General features: G+C 42.9%; 1 protein-coding gene across 3 annotated transcripts in view; it reads left to right on the plus strand.

The window, feature by feature from the left end:
* Positions 1-15,134, plus strand: part of LOC136882018 (metabotropic glutamate receptor 3) — a 645,441-nt gene that overhangs the window by 610,603 nt on the left and 19,704 nt on the right. For 2 of the 3 annotated variants that reach the window (XM_067154516.2, XM_068229312.1), the window contains exon 4: positions 12,010-12,084. The exons of the other annotated variant lie outside the window; for it this stretch is intronic. In XM_067154516.2, coding sequence (XP_067010617.1) covers positions 12,010-12,084 — 75 coding nt within the window. The remainder of the gene's footprint in view (positions 1-12,009; positions 12,085-15,134) is intronic. 3 annotated transcript variants of the gene reach the window in all.

The following is a 15,134-nucleotide window of genomic DNA, read 5'->3' on the forward strand; positions in this document are numbered from 1 at the left end:
TGATTATTGTTTTAAGAGGAAGTACAACTAGGCAACCATCCTCTATATAACACTAATCAGAGGGAAAAATGGAAGGGGTCCGACACTTCGAAAAATGAAGATGTCGGCCAAAGGAAGACAAGGGCCACGAAGGGCGTGAAAATGAAAGACTCCCTAGCCCTCGAAAACCTAATAGCGTCGGGGTCGGAAAAGAACAAGAGTTGACCAAGGGAGGTCGGATAGGATAGATGAAAGTGAGGAGCCTGGCACAAGTAAGTGGAAGCAATGCCAGGACTCAGCTGAGGGTCCCGTGGTCGCCAACCCACGCTCCAAAGTTCAGAGCCCCTGGGGCCTGACTGACTGACTGACTGACTGACTGATTCATCATCGCCGAGCCAAAACTACTGGACGTAAAGAAATGAAATTTTGGGGATATATTCATATTAAGATGTAGGTGCTCGCTAAGAGAGGATTTTTGGATATTCCTTCGCTAAGGGAGTAAAAAGGGGGGTGAAATTTTAAAATGAGTGTATCTATATCTCAAAACTTTAAAAGTTTACAGATGTAAAAATTGGTATTTAGAATCTTCTTTAAAAATAAGGAAACACGTATTTTTTTGTTTTCAGAAAATCCCAATAGGAGGGGTGAAAAAGGGTGAAAATGGGGAAAGATGGGTTGAATGCCTTTAATCAGGACACCGGTACTTATATCTCAGAAACTGAAGATATTACAGACCTGAAAATTGGTACTTTTGATCTCTTTTAAAAATAAAGAAACACGTATTTTTTTTGTTTTTGGAAAATCCAATTAATGGGAGGGTGAAAAGGGGGTGAATTTTTAAAATGAGTGAATCTATATCTCAAAACTTTTAAAGTGTATGGATGTAAAAATTGGTATTTAGAATCTCCTTTAAAAATAAAGAAACATGTATTCTTTTGTTTTCGGAAAATCCCAATAGGAAGGGTGTAAAAGGGTGAATAATGGGTTGAATGCCTTTAATGAGGCTACTTATATTTCAGAACCTGAAGATATTACAGACCTGAAAATTGGTATATGGGATCTCCTTTAAAAATAAAGAAACACGTATTTTTTAGTTTTTGGAAAATCCTATTAATGGCGGTTAAACAGTAGTGACAAATTGGGGTGAATTTTTTGAAAGACTATATCTACAGAATATCTTGGAAACGTAAAATGTTACAGACGTAAAAAGTGGGTGTTTGGAATCTCCTGTAAATGTAAGGAAACATAGGTGATTTGTTTTTGGAAACTCCACTTAAGGGGAACTCAAAAGGGGTGAAATTTTAAAATGAGAATTTTTACAGTATATCTAAAAAAACTTAACATGTTACAGAAGTGAAAAATGGTATTTTTTATCTCTATTAAACATAACGAATCGTTTATTTTTAGTTTTCGGAAATACCACTTGGGTGGTGGGCGGTGGGTAAATGTGACTGAAAATGGTGTTGAATTATTTTAATTAGGCTACTGATATCTCAAAAATGAAGATGTTACAGACGTGAAATTTGATATGTGCAATCTGCTTTAAAAGTAAAGAAAGACTTATTCTCGGAAAATCCAATGAAGGGGGGGGGGGGGTGAAAGAATTGAAAATTTAATTGACTTAATTGTATGAGAATGCATACATCTAATAAAAACTAAAGTTGTTACAGACGTGAAAATTCGTATTTCGATCTCCTTTAAAAACAAAGAAAAACGCGTTTTGGTGGGGAAACCATCTTGGAGGGTGGGAGTGTAAAGGAGTTGAATTCCTTTCATGAGGACACATACATCAAAAACTGAAGAAGTTAGAGTCGTGATAATTGGTATTTAGAAGATCTTTTACTATTAAAGAAACAGGTATTTTTTGCGGGAAAATTCACTTTGGGGGGGGGGGGGGAAGTAGTGTGAAATGAAGTGAAAAAGGTAAATTATTTTTATGGGGATATTTATATCTCAAACCTGAAGGCAATAGACGTGAACATTGGTGTTTGGAATCTCCTTTAAACATAAAGAAACAAGCCTTCTTTTAATTTTTTTTTGGGGGGGGGGGGAGTGGCGGTAAATAAACTTAACGGCGGTGGAGTGTAGAAGGAGGTGAGACCTATTGATTTTACTGTTCTTAATGTATTTATAAGTATCCTCCGTTGCTCAGGCGGCAGCGCACCGGCCTCTCACAGCTGGGTTCCGTGGTTCAAATCCCGGTCACTCCATGTGACATTCGTGCTGGAAAAAACGGAGGCGGGACAGGTTTTTCTCCGGATACTCCGGTTTTCCCTGTCATCAGCCTTTCGAGCAACACATAATAGTAATAATAATAATAATAATAATAATGTTCCGGACCGTCGTCAAATGTGCGGACCGCGCTGGAAACGACTCCTGGACGGGTAATGACTAAGAATGCAGTCCGGCCGCGGGTTCAGTGCCGCCAAAGCACCCAATATGACACCTCGCCGGATCTCCTGAAGGATTTTATACATATTAAAATGATTATAGGAAAAGATGGCAAAGATTTACGGACCCAACTGACCGGGAGGAATACCTGAGCCTAGCCCGGGAAGTACGAAATCGATTCCTGGAAAGGAAGATTGAAAAATGGGAGGAAACGTGCCGTAATCTAATAGAAAACGAGTCAGATCGGGAATTTTGGGGGATTCTCACAGAAAACGAGTCAGATCGCGAATTTCGGCGGATTATATATCTAAAACAATAAGCATTCAATTATAAATTTCAGTATAATACCGTAGCGAAGCACGGGTATCTTGCTAGTTTTTTAATAATCTTACAATAACGCCTTTGTTCGTATAACTTAAAAATATATTGCGTTATTTCTTGCTGTAATTACATTTATATTACTTTTTTTATTGGTTTTATATTTCATTTGAGGGGCCCAATTTCTTTTATTTAGGCCCGTATCACATTCGTTGCAGCACTGGTTGGAACTATATTTTTATTCCGACAACATTTCCTCATGTCATATGCTGTGTTGTCAAGTTCAGTTTCAGTGGTGGCGATAAGGACCCCCCAGAGGCCCAAGACTGTTTCTTAATTTAGTAGCTGAAGAGTGTTTTTACATATTGATCAAAGCTACAGCACACAACACAGTATTATTTGTAATACACAGGGTTATTCCAAACGTAGACCGTCGTAGTGCAGAGCTTGTTTCATAATGGGACTACGGTAGTTATTTCTGGAAGAATGAGGGGTTCCGAACCTGTTCCAATTATAACCAGCCTTGTTGCCACTCACAACAATCAACAAGGCTTTTGAAGTAATTAGGAGTTCTGAGAGGTGATGGTGGTTGTGATTATTGTTTTAAGAGGAGGAAGTACAACTAGGCAACCATCCTCTATATAACACTAATCAGAGGGAAAAATAGAAGGGATCCGACACTTCGAAAAATGACGATATCGGTCAAAGAAAGACAAGGGCCACGAAGGGCGTGAAAATGAAACACTCCCTAGCCCTAGCAAACCTAATAGCGTCGGGGTCGGAAAAGAACAAGAGTTGACCAAGGGAGGTCGGATAGGATAGTCGAAAGTGAGGAGCCTGGCACAAGTAAGTGGAAGCAATGCGAGGACTCAGCTAAGTGCCTCGTGGTCGTCAACCCACGCTCCAAAGTTCAGAGCACCTGGGGCCCCTTTTAGTCGCCTCTTACGACAGGCAGGGGATACCGTGGGAGTTATTCTACCGCCCCCACCCACAGGGTATTGACCAAGGGAGGTCGGATAGGAGAGATGCAAGTGAGGAGCCGGGCACAAGTAAGTGGAAGCAATGCCATGACTCAGCTGAGGGCCCCGTGGTCGTCAACCCACGCTCCAAAGTTCAGAGCCCCTGAGGTGGTGGTGGTGATTATTGTTTTAAGATGGTGGTGGTGGTGATTATTGTTTTAAGAGGAAGTACAACTAGGCAACCATCCTCTATATAACACTAATCAGAGGGAAAAAATGGAAGGGGTCCGACACTTCGAAAAATGAAGGTATCGGCCAAAGGAAGACAAGGGCCATGACGGGCGTGAAAATGAAAGACTCCCTAGCCCTCGCAAACCTAATAGCTTCGGGGTCGGAAAAGAACAAGAGTTGATCAAGGAAGATCTGATAGGATAGATGAAAGTGAGGAGCCTGACACAAGTAAGTGGAAGCAACGCCAGGACTCAGCTAAGGGCCCCGTGGTCGCCAACCCACGCTCCAAAGTTCGGAGCCCCTGGGGCCCCTTTTAGTCGCCTCTTACGACAGGCAGGGGATACCGTGTGTGTTATTCTACCGCCCCCACCCACAGGGGGACCATTCTGAGAACTCAGTAGTCAGTGAAGATGCGATAACAAAGACATCCTCCTTATTCCAACTCTAAATAATGAAGTTTCGAGCCGCTGTATAACTCTCGGCAGTCAGTGTAACTAAGTAGGCCTGTATGGACGGTTAAGTTGTAAATTAATTGGTCCTAGGAACGAGGTTATTTCTTAATATTGTGACGGTCAGAGTATTTTGGTAACTATAATTTGAAAATGCGCGTATGTTCGTACCATATAAGTAATTCGTTCGGATTTGGAAACTAAATTATGTAATTATTATTATCGTTGCGTCTTTGTTATTCATTGTAATGGTATACAACCCTGTATTAAAAAAATAAACTTGTAACTTCCCTTATCAGGAAACGAGGGGTCCATTTTCAATTATTCGGGGTGGAAGTGGGGGTGGAGGCCGAGCTTCTTAGCGCCACCACTGTACAGTTTGATACAATCTTTGAGAAGGTGGTGGTGGTGATTATTGTTTTAAGAGGAAGTACAACTAGGCAACCATCCTCTATATAACACTAATCAGAGGGAAAAATGGAAGGGGTCCGACACTTCGAAAAATGAAGATATCGGCCAAAGGAAGACAAGGGCCACGAAGGGCGTGAAAATGAAAGACTCCCTAGCCCTTGCAAACCTAATAGCGTCGGGGTCGGAAAAGAACAAGAGTTGACCAAGAGAGGTCGGATAGGATAGATGAAAGTGAGGAGCCTGGCACAAGTAAGTGGAAGCAATGCCAGGACTCAGCTGAGGGCCCCGTGGAGGCCAACCCACGCTCCAAAGTTCAGAGCCCCTGAGGCCCCTTTTAGTCGCCTCTTACGACAGGCAGGGGATACCTTGGGTGTTATTCTACCGCCCCCACCCACAGGGGGACCATTCTGAGAACTCAGTAGTCAGTGAAGATGCGATAACAAAGACATCCTCCTTATTCCAACTCTAAATAATGAAGTTTCGAGCCGCTGTATAACTCTCGGCAGTCAGTGTAACTAAGTAGGCCTGTATGGACGGTTAAGTTGTAAATTAATTGGTCCTAGGAACGAGGTTATTTCTTAATATTGTGACGGTCAGAGTATTTTGGTAACTATAATTTGAAAATGCGCGTATGTTCGTACCATATAAGTAATTCGTTCGGATTTGGAAACTAAATTATGTAATTATTATTATCGTTGCGTCTTTGTTATTCATTGTAATGGTATACAACCCTGTATTAAAAAAATAAACTTGTAACTTCCCTTATCAGGAAACGAGGGGTCCATTTTCAATTATTCGGGGTGGAAGTGGGGGTGGAGGCCGAGCTTCTTAGCGCCACCACTGTACAGTTTGATACAATCTTTGAGAAGGGCATGGTGGTGGTGATTATTGTTTTAAGAGGAAGTACAACTAGGCAACCATCCTCTATATAACACTAATCAGAGGGAAAAATGGAAGGTATCCGACACTTCGAAAAATGAAGATATCGGTCAAAGAAAGACAAGGGCCAAGAAGGGCGTGAAAATGAAAGACTCCCTAGCCCTCGCAAACCTAATAGCGTCGGGGTCGGAAAAGAACAAGAGTTGACCAAGGTAGGTCGGATAGGATAGATGAAAGTGAGGAGCCTGGCACAAGTAAGTGGAAGCAATGCCAGCACTCAGCTGAGGGCCCCGTGGTCGCCAACCCACGCTCCAAAGTTCAGAGCCCCTGGGGCAGAAGGGCATGGCTGTTAACACGTAGGTTGCTTCTACAGGTGATGTAGACTATTATTTAGAAAACTGTATATTGTGTATGTGCTTGTATCATAGTGGGTAAATTTAATGTATTATTTCAGAGCTTATTTTTTTGTCATTATCACATATTTCTTTTTGTCACTGTATGTATTTGTACAGCACTGTAGATACATGCATGTTGGATCTGTTGCTAGAAGTCACAAGCTGTGTTTTCTTGTAAAAATGCTGTGGTATTCCATATTGTTTAACGTATAGTACGAACCACTGCCGTCTCAATCTCTATGTAGCAACTTTGTTGTCACCATTTCTCCAACAGTGTCATTAGTTTTTTCTCTAAGAGCATGTGGCACGGATGTATTCTTTCGCTCACTGATGCTTCGAGCAAGGAAGATAAATAATGTTTCTGGCAACAGTTCCCATGCTGGCTTGAGGTTTGGTTGGCTACATACTGCTGTATGTTGGTGTGGGGTAGACGTAGCATTCAGTGACACCACCTTCCAGAGAAAAAAATACCCTAAATTACAAAAAAAAAAAAAAAAAAAAAAGAAAGAAAGAAAACCAACAAAGGGCTTGTCGTACCTTACGACGTGAAAAATAGAAAAATACACTTCATAAATATACAGGGTGTAAGAAAAAACGTGCTCCGGGTATGTGAATGTCTGAAGGTTGGTCATGCTGATAAATAATTTGAAAAAGTTAACTATATATCTGGCGCCGTTGTTATTTAACAGCGGTTGAATTTAGCCATTCATATAGCTTCGAGGACGAATTAAATTGGTCTTTGTGAGGTGGTGAGGTGGTGGTGATTATTGTTTTAAGAGGAAGTACAACTAGGCAACCATCCTCTATATAACACTAATCAGAGAGAAAAAATGGAAGGGATCCGACACTTCGAAAAATGAAGGTATCGGCCAAAAAAAGACAAAGGCCACGAAGGGCGTGAAAATGAATGACTCCCTAGCCCTCGCAAGCCTAATAGCGTCGGGGTCGGAAAAGAACAAGAGTTGACCAAGGTAGGTCAGATAGGATAGATGAAAGTGAGGAGCCTGGCACAAGTAAGTGGAAGTAATGTCAGGGTTCAGCTAAGGGCCCCGTGGTCGCCAACCCACGCTCCAAAGTTCAGAGCCCTTGGGGCCCCTTTTAGTCGCCTCTTACGACAGGCAGGAGATACCGTGGGTGTTATTCTACAGCCCCCACCCACAGGGGGATCTTTGTGAGGCGGTGTTGCTAAATCAGCATGTGGCTTAAGACCACTCAGAAAGGAAAAAAAATGGAAGGGATCCGAAACTTCGAAAAATGAAGGTATCGGTCAAAGGTGAGGAGGTGATTTTTGTTTTAAGAGGAGGAAGACAAAGGCCACGAAAGGCGTGAACATTTAAAACTCCTCGAGTGCTCTAATACCGTCGGGGTCGGAAAAGAACAAGAGTTGACCAAGGGAGGTCGGATAGGATAGATGAACGGGAGGAGTGTGGCACAAGTAAGTGGAAGCAACGTCAAGACCCAGCTAAGGGCTCCATGGCCGCCAACTCACGGTCCCAAGTTGAGGGCCTCTGGGTCCCTTTTAGTCGCCTGTTACGAAAGGCAGGGGATGACGTGAGTGTTATTACTGCTCCCACCCCTCGGGGGGATAGATTATTTAATGTCCACCTCTGTGGTGTAGTGTGATTAGCTGCCATCCCCGAAGGTCCGGGTTCGATTTCTGGCTCTGCCATGAAATTTGAAAAGTGGTACGAGAACTGGAACGGGGTCCACTCAGCTTCGGTAAGTCAAATGAGTAGTGAGGGTTCGATTCCCTCCTCAGCCATCCTCGAAGTGGTTTTCCGTGGTTTCCCACTTCTCCTCCAGGCACACGCCAAGATAGTACCTTAAGGTGGTGGTGGTGATTATTGTTTTAAGAGAAAGTACAACTAGGCAACCATCCTCTATATAACACTAATCAGAGAGAAAAAATGGAAGAGAACCTAAACCAAACCAAACCCCATGGCACTACAGCCCTTGAAGGGCCTTGGCCTACCAAGCGACCGCTGCTCAGCCCGGAGGCCTGCAGATTACGAGGTGTCGTGTGGTAAGCACGACGAATCCTCTCGGTCGTTATTCTTGGCTTTCTAGACCGGGGCCGCTATCTCACCGTCAGATAGCTCCTCAATTCTAATCACGTAGGCTGAGTGGACCTCGAACCAGCCCTCAGGTCCAGGTAAAAATCCCTGACCTGGCCGGGAATCGAACCCGGGGCCTCCGGGTGAGAGGCAGGCACGCTACCCCTACACCACGGGGCCGGCGGAAGAGAACCTATACTTCGAAAAATGGAGGTATCGGCCAAAGGAAGACAGGGGCCATGAAGGGCCTGAAAATGAAAGACTCCATAGGCCTCAATTACTTAGTCGTCTCTTACGACGAGCAGGGGATACCGTGTGTGTTATTATACCGCCCCCACCCACAGGGTGCTACAAGTGAGACCGAGTGGTTAGCTCGGTTTTCTGTATTATTGATGGTCGAACGACGGACCAACACAGCAAAGGTTTCGGCGACGCAAAGGTCGGAAAAGGTTAGGACCGGTAAAGGTGGTGGTGGTGATTATTGTTTTAAGAGAAAGTACAACTAGGCAACCATCCTCTATATAACACTAATCAGAGAGAAAAATGGAAGGGGCCCGACACTTCGAAAAATGAAGATATCGGCCAAAGGAAGACTAGGGCCACGAAGGGCGTGAAAATGAAAGACTCCCTAGCCCTCGCAAACCGAATAGCGTCGGGGTCGGAAAAGAACAAGAGTTGACCAAGAGAGGTCGGATAGGATAGATGAAAATGAGGAGTCTGGCACAAGTAAGTGGAAGCAATGCCAAGACCCAGCTTAGGGCCTCGTGGTCGCCAACCTACGCTCCAAATTACAGAGCCCCTCAGGCCCCTTTTAGTCGCCTCTTACGACAGGCAGGGAATACCGTGGGTGTTATTCTACCGCCCCCACCCACAGGGGATAGGATCGGGAAAGGAGTGACCGTGGCGTTAAGGCGGATTACACTCTAGTTGATTTCATATTAAGTGTACGTCTTTGTCTATGTACACTCAAATGTTAAGGACAATTTCAGCATCGTTTCACATAGTTTTGGTAACAGTTTGTACATTGCAAATGGATGTGGCAAAGAATACCAATGACACAAAAAGCCTTATTTTCTGTCAAGTCGGCCGAGAAAACGGTAAGAGGTTAAAGATTTGGAAGAGGACTTAAATTGGAAGAATAGTCAAAATGCCAATGGGGACTTCACAGCCTTTTTTAAGTAACTTTTTATTTTTCAAGTGAAAAGCAAGCATATACTCTCTGCGATGTGTTTATAACGTAGAATATATAGAGTGTATTATAACCATACCGACAAAAGAAATCAGGGATGTTCTTCGTGTTATGTTAAGAACGATGGTGCAATCGATTTGGCGGAGAATAGTTTTCTTTTCGAGAATATGAGGTTAGTTTGTTACTTCCGGGCACGCGATTCAAATTGACGAACTTGCCGTATTTATTATGCCAGAGCACAAGAGGCTGCCTGTTGCTGTGCTTTAGAGTAGGGAAGGGAAGGGAAGGGAAGGGAAGGGAAGGGAAGGGAAGGGAAGGGAAGGGAAGGGAAGGGAAGGGAAGTGGGGTGTATGATGGAGACAGAGATAATGATCCTCGCGTATGTACAAGTTTCCTCGTTCGACTCGCACAGGATTGTCCTTGCATCTTACAGGCAATATCCATAGATCGTTTATTAAACAGCCGTAACTGCACAGTACAAGAACACAGCGTAATTAAGATACATTTGTCAGTCAAGGAATGTATAAGATCGCTTCTCCTCTCCTTCTTTATTGTTTAACATGCTCGAAGATGCAACGTTGCCATCCCACGATCGTGTATTCCTTCACTGACAACATTCTTTGTTTTTTACAATTTACTTTACGACGGTGGTGGTGATTATTGTTTTAAGAGGAAGTACAACTAGGCAACCATCCTCTATATAACACTAATCAGAGGGAAAAATGGAAGGGATCGGACACTTCGAAAAATGAAGATATCGGCCAAAGGAAGACAAGGGCCACGAAGGGAGTGAAAAAGAAAGACTCCCTAGCCCTCGCAAACCTAATAGCGTCGGGGTCGGAAAAGAACAAGAGTTGACCAAGGGAGGTCAGATAGGATAGATGAAAGTGAGGAGCCTGGCACAAGTAAGTGGAAGCAATGCCAGGACTCAGCTGAGGTGGTGGTGGTGGTGATTATTGTTTTAAGAGGAAGTACAACTAGGCAACCATCCTCTATTTAACACTAACCAGAGGGAAATAATGGAAGGGATCCGACACTTCGAAGAATGAAGATATCGGCCAAAGGAAGACAAAGGCCACGAAGGGCGTGAAGATGAAAGACCTAATAGCGTCGGGGTCGGAAAAGAACAAGAGTTGACCAAGGGAGGTCGGATAGGTTAGATCAAAGTGAGGAGCCTGGCACAAGTAAGTGGAAGCAATGCCAGGACTCAGCTGAGGGCCTCGTGGTCGCCAACCCACGCTCCGAAGTTCAGAGCCCCTGAGGCACTTCACTGACAACATTCTTTGTTTTTTAAAATTTGTTTTACGTCGCACCGATACAGATAGGTCTTATGGCGACAATGGAATAAGAAGAAAATGCTGGGGCTGTACCTTAATTAAGGCCACGGCTGCTTCCTTCCCACTCCTAGGCCTTTCCTATCCCAGCGTCGCCATAAGACCTATCTGTGTCGGTGCGACGTAAAGTCAATTATTTAAAAAATGGGAAATCACGGAAAACCATCTTCAGGGCCGCCGACATTAGGGCTCGAACCCACTATTTCCCGGATGCAAGCTCACAGCTGCGCGCCCCTAACCGCACGACCAACTCGCCCGGTGCAACATTGTAAGTGGAATGAAATACTGAGTAGTGGGGGTGATTATTGTTTTAAGAGGAAGTACAAATACTTGGAAAATGAAGATATCGACCAAAGAAGGACAAGGGCTATGAAGGGCGTAAAAAGGAAATGGTCCCTAGAATTCGCAAACCTAATACCGCTGGGGTCGGAAAAGAACAAGATTTGACCAAGGGTGGTCGAATAGGACTCAGCTACAGCCCTCGAGGTCGCAACCCACGTTCCGAAGTTGAGAGCCCCTGGGGCCCCTTTTAGTCGTCTTTCACGACAGGCAGGAGATGACGTGGATGATATTGTACCGCCCCCACCTGCAGGGGGAAGGGAATGAATTACTGAACGAAGGAAATAATACGCCCAATGGTTTGATTACAGTACAGTAGATGTTCATTGTGCCCCCTCTCCTACTTCGATTCACAGTTCACGTCGGTGATATTTGCACTCTGTTCAGGATGTGCGGTGTGTCGCGCATTACCTCTGCCTCCCACTTCCCACTTCCCTTCCCTTCCCTTCCCTTCCCTTCCCTTCCCTTCCCTTCCCTTCCCTTCCCTTCCCTTCCCTTCCCTTCCCTTCCCTCCTCTAACGTACAGCAACAGGCAGCGCCTTGTGCTCTGGCATAGCAAATATGGCGAGTTCGTCAATTTGCTATTTTGCTTTACGTCGCACCGACGTCGTATGGCGACGATGGGATAGGAAATGCCTAGGAATGGGAAGGAAGCGGCCGTGGCCTTAATTAAGATACAGCCCCAGAATTTGCCTGGTGTGAAAATGGGAAACCACAGAAAACCATCTTCAGGGCTGCCGACAGTGGCATTCGAACCCACTGTCTCCCGGATGCAAACTCACAGCTGCGCGCTCCTAGTTCGTCAATTTAATCGCGCGCCTGGAAGTAAGACAATGATCTCATTTTCTCAAAAAGAAAAGTGATCTCCGCCAATCCGATTGCACCATCGTTCTTGTGTCGGTATAGTTTTGAAACACACTGTACAATAATGCCATTTTCTAGGAAGTCTAATATTTATTTTGAATGCACCACGCTGCTTTGCCGCGCGCATGGCCTCCTACACCTCACGCTGACAGCAGCCAGTATGTAGCACCAGTAGCAGTAGCTTTAGTTCGCTGCACCCCCGATCTCTTTGTTCCAGATCGAGTGGCGCTGGTGGCAGCTCCCCCAAGCTACACCCGAATGTACCAGTACTATCCATATTGCTACTATCCAGGTGGGTCTGGTTTGGTTTTGGTTATGCACTGCTATTGCTGCTTTCTGCTGCTTTTGTAATAACCACCGCTTCTCTTTGCATGCTCATGTACAGTCTGTAGATAGAACAACTCCTTTTTGTAACATATTAATATAAGAATTGAATATGTGTTAATTAATCATGTTTATAATGTCTGTGGTAGCTTCCTGGCCCCTCATCATCTATACCAGTGCTTCTGATCGGATGTTATCTGGCCCCATGGTAAACACGAATTATCCATATAAACTAAGACCGAACGCACGGTGTTTGTACTCTGGGCTATAGCGGCTGCCTCAGCCGAACTTATGTCGCGTGCGGCCGCCCTGCTTATAAAAGATGCTGCAAGTGTCGTCCTACCTGAATTATACAGGCACTGAATCTGGTAACCGAACTCCGGCAGACGCGAGTGAGTTCTGCCACTGTAATGTTTTTGATTTCATTCGTAATGTTTTCTTTTAGTTTCCCCAATGTATGATGATTTGTTCGATACACATTTTCTTCCTGTTTACCCCACAAGTAAAAATCACACGCTGTTAGATCTGGAGAACAAGGGGGAAATGACCAGCACTGATCAATCTGTCTGCAAACACTTACAAAATTTTCAGAAAACCAACCCAAACAGCAACCGCAATACAGCAGGATTCTGCACACCCTCAAGCACATAAACGAGCTTCATATAACAGCCTAATATTTCGTGCCTTCAACACCCCTATGTCTAAAAAAGATTTAAATAACGAATTGAATACCATCCATACTATCGCTAAATTTAATGGCTTTAACAACTCTTTCATAAACCGTATCATCAACAAATTCAAACACTGTCCTAAAACCACGTTAACAAAAGTCAAAACCAAAGCCACTGCATTTTCCACTTTTACTTACACTCAAGATGCTTATAAAATAACCAACGTTCTTGATATATTACACAACTCTAAATCATTAAATAAATCTAATGCTTTTTCTAAATCTGGAGTATACAGATTCAAATGTAACAACTGCAGCTCCTCGTACATTGGACAGACTGAATGCAACTTTAATATCAGGTACTCCAAACATATCAACGCCATTAAATATAACAGATTCTGTGCAATAGGACAACACATACAAGACTCTAAACATAATTTCGCCAATATTTAAAAAGACATAAAAATACTTCAAATTATTAACAAAGACTCCAATTTAAACACTACTGGAAATTGTTTTATTCACCTTGACCAATAATCAAACCCTGATTTCAATTTAAACGACATTTCTAAAAATGAATATTCTATTCAACTTCCTAATCCTAATTCTTCTTCTCAAAAATGCTAAATTTCTAAACCCTACACAGTTCCTACCCACGTTTTCCACCTCCAATAACCCATCCACCCTAAACTATTTCTCCTTTATTTCCCTGTCCTATCCTTCCCTATCTTCTTTCAACTTCCAGTTCTATTAATCTTGTATTAATCCTTTTACTTTATTACCTTATCCTATCTTTTCTTTTCACATTTCCTCTCGAAAAAAAAAACATTCCGAATTGAACTGTATATTATAATACCACCTACAATTCAGATCATTACAGCATTAAAATTTAAATTCATACCTTACGCTATCTCAAATACGACACGAACTCTTATATTCAAGAAATAACACGCTATGCATATACGTTTTTCATTTGTTTACAATATTGCGCTTTTTAACATTTTCTCCCTCACAGTTGTTTTTTATGTCAACTGGCAGCATCTCTAAAGAATCCATCATACAAGATCCTATACACATTAATATATACTTCAATTATCACTATCACTATCACTATCAGCCATATTCAATCGTTTTTACGATGTGGCCTCTTTAAGTCCGAAGCAAGGTAGGTTTTCATGAGGTCTCTCCATCTGGGACGGTCTTGAGCGATGTTCTGCCAATTGATCCCAGTAATCTTCCGGATGTCTTTATCCCATCTGTCCGGTGGTCTTCCTCTTGGTCTGAGATGATCTTTCGGACACCACTCAAGCACAAGCTTTGTCCACCTACCATCAGTTCTCCGAGCAACATGGCCTGCCCACTGCCATTTTAGGGTAAATACTCTTTCTAAAATGTCACTGACCTTTGTGACTGACCTGATGTAATCTGCTCTCTTCCTGTCTTTCTTCGTCAAGCCTAGCATGAACCGTTCCATAGCTCTTTGGGTTGTTCTGAGTTTTTGCTTAACAAACTCGCTCAATGTCCAGGTTTCACAACCGTAAGTCAGTACGGGGAGAAAACTCTGGTCAAAGACTATCTTCTTTAGGTGGGGTGGCATGTTGGATTTGAAGACTGAAGAATTTCACTTCAATTATATCAAATTGTATTATATATTTTCGCGCCTAGAAGCATTTGCAGGCTTGATCATTGAACTATTCACCAAGTTTTCATTAGCATTTAGAAGCACAGTGCCGGACATGTTATGCTGCTCTTTAAGAACTTGCACCTTACTTCATTTAAGTGATTTATCTTCCACTTCTATATAATTGTAGAACTTCAAATTTATTAAATTGTATTATAACTTTACGCCTATCAGTATTTGCAGGCTTGTTCACTCAACATTTCACCAATTCTCATAAACATTTTGAAGCACAGTGCCGGACATTACGTATGCTGCTCTTCAAGAATTTGCACCTTGGTTCATTTAAATGACTGATCTTCGAATTCGTCTGGATGTTAGGATCTTACAGCACGCAGTGCTAATCTCTGTAGTGTTATAGTACTTCTGAACTGCTTTTAGTAAAATACTTATCCTTTACTTATTGTTTTTCTATGCATTGTTTTATATTTTTATTTAATCGGCTGATGATGACCCAGAATAGTGGTCAAAACCGGTATCGCTTTTAACCACTTTTAATCAAATAAGAATTTAACATTACATTTATTATTTTCCTTGCATTGAATAGGTTGAACCACTTTATTTCTTGTTTTCAATTCAAGTATGAGCGGGGGCTGAATCTTTCTGAAAACACCCACGCAATTTTTCTTCCGTTAACTGTTGGAAGAATGGCGTCAAGATGTCATCTTGG

Source organism: Anabrus simplex, chromosome 10 (assembly GCF_040414725.1).
Source record: "Anabrus simplex isolate iqAnaSimp1 chromosome 10, ASM4041472v1, whole genome shotgun sequence".
In the NCBI taxonomy this organism is placed as follows: Eukaryota; Metazoa; Arthropoda; class Insecta; order Orthoptera; family Tettigoniidae; genus Anabrus; species Anabrus simplex.